The sequence below is a fragment of the Ammodytes marinus genome (genome assembly GCF_949987685.1).
Source record: "Ammodytes marinus genome assembly, chromosome: 21".
In the NCBI taxonomy this organism is placed as follows: Eukaryota; Metazoa; Chordata; class Actinopteri; order Uranoscopiformes; family Ammodytidae; genus Ammodytes; species Ammodytes marinus.
Window position 1 is genome coordinate 25,282,856 of NC_137225.1, and position 8,450 is coordinate 25,291,305.

General features: G+C 42.0%; 1 protein-coding gene across 1 annotated transcript in view; it reads right to left on the minus strand.

Moving 5' to 3' along the window:
• The window catches only part of irf9 (interferon regulatory factor 9), a 56,192-nt gene extending 48,695 nt beyond the window's left edge, over positions 1-7,497 (minus strand). The window contains exons 1-4 of the mRNA XM_080050010.1: positions 7,452-7,497; positions 7,190-7,250; positions 4,514-4,636; positions 2,520-2,700 (exon numbers count right to left, since the gene is read on the minus strand). Coding sequence (XP_079906136.1) covers positions 2,520-2,700; positions 4,514-4,636; positions 7,190-7,246 — 361 coding nt within the window. The 5' untranslated portion in view covers positions 7,247-7,250; positions 7,452-7,497. The remainder of the gene's footprint in view (positions 1-2,519; positions 2,701-4,513; positions 4,637-7,189; positions 7,251-7,451) is intronic.
• Between the last annotated feature and the right edge of the window lie 953 nt (positions 7,498-8,450).

The window sequence follows — 8,450 nt, forward strand, 5'->3', positions numbered from 1 at the left end:
CGCACGCCCAGACACATCAAGAGAAAATGGCACAATGTTACTTTAGAAACATATCCTTCTTGTGTTGCAATGCACAGTACTTCCTGTCATCTGATCTATTGTTGAAAATTTCTTAAGAAAAATCTCTGTGTCACATACACAACCACAAACCTCTGCTCGCCTCCTCCAGTTAAAGTGAGACACTGAAGGGAAATACATTGTTTCTTCAAGCACTAGCCTATTTTGAGATTTCTTGGGCTATTTTGCTTCCATAACATGTCTTAGTTATTTAATAAATTTTCTTCTTAAAAACATGCAGAAAAAATGCATTTTTAAGACCTGTTCAGAGTATCTTTTGATTTATTAAATGAAGAAAGGCTGCATCCATGTTGCAAAAAATAGAATAACATTTTTAACTCTGGCTTCATCCAAGAACTACATTGTTGGTTTTAAAAGAGATTAATCACATAATTAGTAAGATATTCCCAAATTTGTATATTCATTCAAAATTCTCTAACAAAAATGGTCATATTTGAAACGTTATTTGATATATTTTTACAACCAACTGAGAAACCATTTAAAAAAAGCAGTACATTTTGAACTTGTCTTTTTTTTTTTTTAAGATATTTTTTTGGCATTTTTATGCTTTATTGATAGTGTAGAGACAGAGTTGAAATGGGGCAGAGAGGGGAGTGACATGCAGAGAACGACCGCGGGCTGGAATCGAACCCAGGTCCGCTGCTGGCCGAGGCCCATGGGGGGGGGGACGCCCTACCAACTGAGCTAAGGGCGCCCTTGAACTTTTTTTTTTATATAGATATTATAAGTAAAGCCTCCATGTTGCTCTGCCAGATAGACTTATCAGCATATTTCAGCAGTTGGCTGCGTCATCGACGGCCGCGCTAAAGTATCTAATAGCAAAAACATGCCGATCGTCGTACTCTGTAAACCTGTTTTCAGATCAGTTTTAATCCAAAGCAAATGAATGTCGCCCGTCAACATTCACATGACATCATCTCTAGCAATGTGTTAAAAAAAAACACTCATCATGTAGTGGATAGAGAGCGTACCATATTGGCTCCAGCCTTCATTGCAGTGGTCGCGGGTTCAAATCTGACCCGTGGACCTTTACTGCAGGTCATCCCCCCCCCCTCTCTCTCTCTGTCTGTCTCCCCATTTCAACTCTGTACTGTCTAATAAAGCTTGAAAATGACAAAAAAAATCTTAAAAAGAACATCAAAAGATAAGCATAATAGTATAATACTAGTAAAGACTTTGGGTCTGTGGGTTTACACTTGGTTGACACTGTGCTAGACAACAAGCCAACAACACACTCCCACTTACATAGAGAAACATTATCCTGTTAGTGTCTAAAAGTGTGTCAGTGTGTCAGGCTTCTGCTTTGGTTGTTTTGAAATGTAATTATATATTGTTTTAAAGATCTCTCTCTGGGGGGCGCCTTTAGCTCAGTTGGTAAGGCGTCCCCCTCCCGGGCCGGGCCCAACAGCAGACCCGGGTTCGATTCCCACCCGCGGTCGTTCTCTGCATGTCACTCCCCTCTCTGCCCCATTTCAACTCTGTCTCTCTGCACTGTCAATAAAGCATAAAAATGCCCAAAAAATATCTAAAAAAAATAAAATAAAAAAGATATCTCTCTGAAACTTGGTTCTGGGAAAGTTTATTATGTCATTGTGAAAATGTTTGAAAGACTGTCGGTTAGGTTTTAGTCGGAATATCAACTAAAACCATCGTTCAAAATACTGATGTTGGTTTATAAAGCACTAAATGGTTTAGGGCCAAAATACATTACTGATCTGCTGATACGTTATGAACCGTCCAGAGCCCTTAGGTCGTCTGGGACAGGTCTGCTTACAGTCCCCAGAGTTAGGACTAAACAAGGAGAAGCAGCTTTTAGTTTTTATGCACCAAATCTCTGGAACAAACTCCCAGAGAACTTGAGGTCTGCTGCAACTCTCAGCTCTTTTAAATCAAGTCTGAAGACTTTTCTGTTTCCATTTTAACCTGCAATTTTTAAATGTTATTCATTCGCTTTTAATTGTGTGTTGTGTATTTTAATCATGCCCCTGTAAAGCACTTTGAGTGGCCTTGTGTCTGAATTGTGCTATAGAAATAAACTTGCCTGTGTGCGTGCCTGCCTGCCTGCGTGCATGCGTGTGTGTGTGTGTGTGTGTGTGTGAGAGAGAGATAGTTTCCTAGCCTCCGTACGCGTGTGTGCGTGCGTGCGTGTGTGTGTGTGTGTGTGTGTGTGTGAGAGAGAGAGAATGCTTCCTAGCCTCCGTACGCGTGTGTGCGTGCGTGCGTGCGTGCGTGTGTGTGTGTGTGTGTGAGAGAGAGAGATTGTTTCCTAGCCTCCATACGCGTGTGTGCGTGCCTGCCTGCCTGCGTGCATGCGTGCGTGCGTGTGTGTGAGAGAGAGAGAATGTTTCCTAGCCTCCGTACGCGTGCGTGCGTGCGTGTGTGCGTGCGTGTGTGCGTGTGTGCGTGTGTGTGAGAGAGAGAACGTTTCGTAGCCTCCGTACCTTGCTCGTTGATGGGCACCAGCCTGTACACCTTGTATGGCTCAGAGATGTCCAGCTGAGCTCGCTCCATCTCCTCGGTGAACTCTGGACTCTTGTTCAGGGCGCAGCGGAGACGGGTCTTCCACGAGGCCGGACTGTCTGCACCGCCCTCCGTCAGTTTGCCTTTAAACTCTGCCCAGGCCTACAGAGAGGGGAACGGACAGGGTTTCATTTTTTATTTATTGATTTTTTTTTTGGCATTTTCAAGCTTTATTTGATGGTACAGAGTTGAAATTGGGAGAGAGAGAGAGAGAGAGGGGAGTGGAGAAAGACATGTAGTTAAGTTCTACAAGTCAGATTTGAACCCGCGACCACTGCAACGAAGGCCGGAGCCGATATGGTACACGCTCTATCCACAGGGTTTGTTGATAGTGTAGATATTATTTCTCGACATAGTGTTTGTAGGGGAGAACGGGGTAATTTGTCACATGGGTTGGATGTCACATTCGTTATATCTCGCCACCAGAGCGCGGTAGCTCTGAAATGTTGATATAAAAAAGGTCCAGAATTGGGATCAGAGGTCACATACATAGACTTCCTTGGAGGAAGACAGCTGCATTTCAGGTGAGAGGATGTTTTGTGTTTTTCATGTCAAATTCAAAATATTTTGCTTCTCAGTATTTTTCTTCTAGGCTTTTACACAATGGGTTTATAACAAAACACTTGTTACCCTCAGAAAGTGTGAAGAGTAAACTGTAGTTTAGATTGTGGTTAGCAAGCTAATTAGTTGTCAGATGGTTGTTGGCCTTGATGCTAGCAAGAAATTCAAGTTGGGGTTGGTCGTCAAATTTTTTGGGGGGTTGGTTGTCACATGTTATCTCAAGGCTGCAGCCAGAAAAGGAACCCAATAACGAAAAAAATTGTCAAGCTGTATCCTCACTGACACCCCAGAGAAGGAAAGAATAGAGCAGGAAAAGGCAGCTAGCAAGCAAAAGAAAAAAGGGCAACAAAATCAAAACAACCCAGTGCATCCCAAACTAGACCAGCTGCCAAGGCTACAGAATGTTATGTAGGCCTATTTGTCAACTTGACAATGCAATTAAACATTCAAATTTGGTTCTGCCTCCTTGCCTTCTTTTTAAGATTTTTCTCATTAAGATAACATTGTGACAAACAACCCCATAGTGTGTGACAACCGACCCCTTGATGGGGTTGGTTGTCACAATGTGTCAGAGTGTCTTTGATGGTAAATTACTTCTTCATTACAATAAGTTGGAAAAAAAGAGAGACACACATTTCTAGCCAACACCTTAAGCTTCAATTTAATGTAGGAATGGCTATTGACAGATGTTTTGGTGATGAGCAATTCTCACTAGAGTAAAAAGTGTGCCTACTTACCCCGTTCTCCCCTACTTCTTATTTAAAATATTATAGGCTAGTGCGTGCATTTGATAAGTAAGTGAGTGAAAGAGAGACAGTGGGATGCATGGTCATGAGGTGATGTATTAATATGTGACTATGACCATGGTGAAGCAAAGTAAACTGTGATTTAGTAGCGTTCATAAACACAGGCCTTTCATTCACATTTAAAAGTTCCTCATAGTCGTTTTAAATACAAAGTGCCGTGTTGTTCACTACTTCCTCATGTATCCTTATTTTTAATTTTTTTTTGGGGGGGCTGCTCCGATGGCGTAGTTGTAGATAGAGCGTGTACCATATCGGCTCCGGCCTTCGTTGCAGTGGTCGCGGGCTCAAATCCGACCCGCGGACCTTTACTGCAGGTCATCCCCCCCTCTCTCTCTCTCTCTCTCTCTCTGTCTCTCTCTCTCTCTCTCTCTGTCTCCCCATTTCAACTCTGTACTGTCTAATAAAGCTTGAAAAGGCAAAAATAAAAAATAATATATATACAGTATATATGTTTTGCCATTCCAGAGGTCTTAAGCGGATGTGTAGTGCAGTTATTTTGGGGAGTTATTTTGAGTGATTTCAGAGCCGAGAAGAAACACACGTGTGACCTTGAAAATGGCGGCGTCTTCGTCCTTGCGGAAGTCCTGTTTCCCGGCGTGTTTCCACGGGATACGGAACATGGTTTTGGCTTCGTCGTCCCACATCAGCCCCGGGTACTTCCCACTGCTCACCTGCAAAACACACACAAAGAATTGAGTTAGAAAAGAGAATTTTAGAGCGTCCTCCCCCCCCCCCCCCCCCCCCCTCCATAGAGTCTCAGTCCTCTTCACAGCAGACCCGGGTTAGAATCCAGCCCGTGGTCGTTCTCTGCATGTCATTCCCCTCTCGGACACATTTCATCTCTGTCTCTACACACTGTCTAATAAAGTTTAAAAAAAAAGCTAAATTGCAACAAAACTATCTAACAAAAAAAAACATTACACAACATTAAAAGGGTCAGTGTGTAGTTTCAGAGGAGGGGGGTTTGTTTACAGTTGGTTAACTAAACATATTTTCTCTACATGTAATTCTTAGTATTGAATAATTCTATCATCATAAATCAAATTATTTTGAGGAACCTGGAACCAAACGTTAAGACTAGAATATGTTTGTAAACCAAACTGTGGGCCCTGCTGCTGTAAACAACAACAACAACAACAACAGTGAAACAGTAACTTTTCAGGAAGCTTTCTAACTTCAAACAGTGTTCCAGGGATCACATTTTCCTGTGAGGAAAGTTTGTTTATTCAGCTATGAGAATAAACCTTTAGAACATGTTTCACTTCTCTGACACACCCTGAGTTGGATTTTAGGAGCCGGGACACAAAAGTAATTAACATGAAATGAACTAGAAGGTTAATTTACCATTTTATTAATAAAAATTTTATTTGATATTCAAATTTGCCTGTGTCTTTGTAGTAACTTGTTGTGCCAAAAAAATGTATTCAAGTCTATTCAAGTTATTTAAGGCCATGAGTCAGACTGAAGTCATCAATGCAATAAGAAAAAAAACACCCCCACTTTACCACAAATATTTAATTTGAATATTGGGCATGAAATGTGGCCCGTGGGTATGACAGAAATTCAACGTAAAACATTGCTCCATGCTGAAACGTGTTAAAGTGGAAGAAGCTATCAAAAGACATGTGTGTCAACGTATTCCCCCAAAACACACACACACACACACACACACACACACACACACACACACACAGACACAGACACAGACACAGACACAGACACAGACACAGACACAGACACAGACACAGACACAGACACAGACACACACACACACACACACTCACACACACACACACACACAGACACACACACACACACACACACACAGACACACAGACACACACACACACACACAGACACACACACAGACACACACACACACACAGACACACACACATTTTGAAAATAAACATTGGACGAAGTAGAACCATAAAAAGTTGTCATGTTTACTTTACAGAAAAATCACCCAAACCAGTTCTACTAGCCAGACTATCACAAGTGATGCTAATTAATCAACACATTGTGATTTAAATGATACATATTAATAATTATATATTTGCTTTTCTACTGCTTCCTCATTGACTAATGCTTTAGTTTTAATTCAGGCGATAATTCAAATTTCTTTCTTCCATGAACAAGCAGAAGAGGAAGTTCAGAGCTCTTTTATTCAGTGTCTGCAGGTAAAGTGACGATAGTGAGGACATGTGATACTTTAGAGACAATAAATCAAACAATAATAAAGTGATATGAGTTTATTATTACATTATCGACTCCAGTTATTAAAGGCCTACTTCACCGGTGGGAATATGAAGGTGTATTGAATTCTGAGATCCTATGTAGTATAAATGTGCAAAAAAAATTGAAATTGGTTCATCCTAGCCCGAGAAAAGGCAGAAAGAGTGTTTTATGGTCTCACTGTCTAACCCTACATTTCTCTTTCTGTGACAATATTGTAACAACCAGACACTTATATAGGCTTATAACTTATGACATTATGGGCAAAAAGTTATTAAGTTATTGGTTGAGTAATGTTATTATTATATGTAATTGGCAAGTAACTACATTATGGTCTCTTATTACACTTAGAACTAGAGGCTACATTATTGGCTGCTACATGTTTTAAAACAACTATCAGTAGATTACTATGAGCTTTTATGATCCTCTGTTTATGAATATTCCAGTTTGTCTTCTTTAGTTTACTGAACATATTCTGGTGATGGTTGTTTGGAGCCAAATCATCAACCCCCCCATCTCCCTCCCATGGTTTCCCTTTCCTTCTCCCCCCTCCCTTCTTTATCCACACACACACACACACACACACACACACACACACACACACACACACACACACACACACACACACACACACACACACACACACACACACACACACACACACACACACACACACACACACACACACACACACACACACACACACACAGACACACTCTATCTCTCTCTCACTCACACACACACACACACACACACACACACACACACAGTGACACTCTCTCACACACGCTCTTTCTCTCCCCACCACCTCCCCTCCACACACACACACACACACACACACACACACACACACACACACACACACACACACACACACACACACACACACACACACACACACACACACACACACACACACACACACACACACACACACACACACACACACACACACACACACACACACACAAACACACGCGCGCACGCACCTGTTCGACGATCCACGAGCGCAGTCTGCGCGTGGAGCGCACTCTCCCTGCTGCCATGTCTCTTTAAATAAAACACACAAGAACAATAAATCACAGAGAACTTTTTTTTTCAACATTTCCTTCAACAACAACAACAACATGTCTAAAAAACCCTTTTCTATCTTCAGTCTGAGGCAGAAATAACCCCTCGCTGTCTCGTGTTCACAGTCATATTAAATATAGACGCAAATGTGTTTGAATGAAGGAAGTAGGTTTCGTTTACCTTGAGTTGCGTTTCCTCCGCGGTGCAGGCTGACTGTGTGAGTGAGTGTGAGAGCAGTCAGTGTGAGCTCGAGACTGCAGCTCAAGGCAGGCGCTCCTCTTCCCAGAAATCACGTGACTTTACAGAAATGATCGGTGTGCTTACCACCAGGGGGCGACAAAGGATATACACAGAAACACAGTATTCTTTTTTAAAATATTTTTTTGTTCTTATTTTAAACCACAAGTTTTATTTTTTTCCTATTCGTGATTATGATGATCTCTTATGCATATTCTTCTCTTATATTGCATTGTTGAAAGGAGACAGTCACAGAGACTCAAGAATTTCATTGCCAAAGACTGCTGCTGTAATTGTTGTCCATTATGACTAATAAACCACCTTGAAAATCTAGAGCACTTTCTCTCTCTTTCTCACTCACACTTTCTCTTTCCCTTTCCAACCCCTCCCTCTACACTCATCCCTTTCTCCCTCCCTCATCCAAATATATATATTTTTTAGATAAGATAAGCCCTGCCGGTAATGAAAGCCACATGGGAGTGTCCCTCCTATATGTGACCCCCCCCCCCCCCAAAGTGAAGTACTAGATTTATAACGAAGGTAAATCTTACCGTCTGCTTATAAATGGACTCCACTTATAAAGCTCTTTTCCCTGGTTTTTCACAGACTCAAAGCGCTTTACATTGTTTGTTACACATTCACCCATTCACACACACACATTCATACACCGATAGCAGCAGCAGCAGCTACCACGCAGGGTGCAAGCTAACTATCAGGAGAAATTCGGGGTTCAGTGTCTTGCCCAAGGACACTTTGACATGTGGCGGGTAGGCGGGGGAACGAACCTCCAACCCTGCACTCCAGAGGCGACCTCCCTACCCACTTCGCCACTACCGCCCTCATCAGTCCGTGTGTCTCTCCTCATTGAGGCTAAACAGAAAACTGGTTTGTCAGAAATTATGTCAAGTAAGGCCTCCGAGGATCACACAGATAAAACTAAAC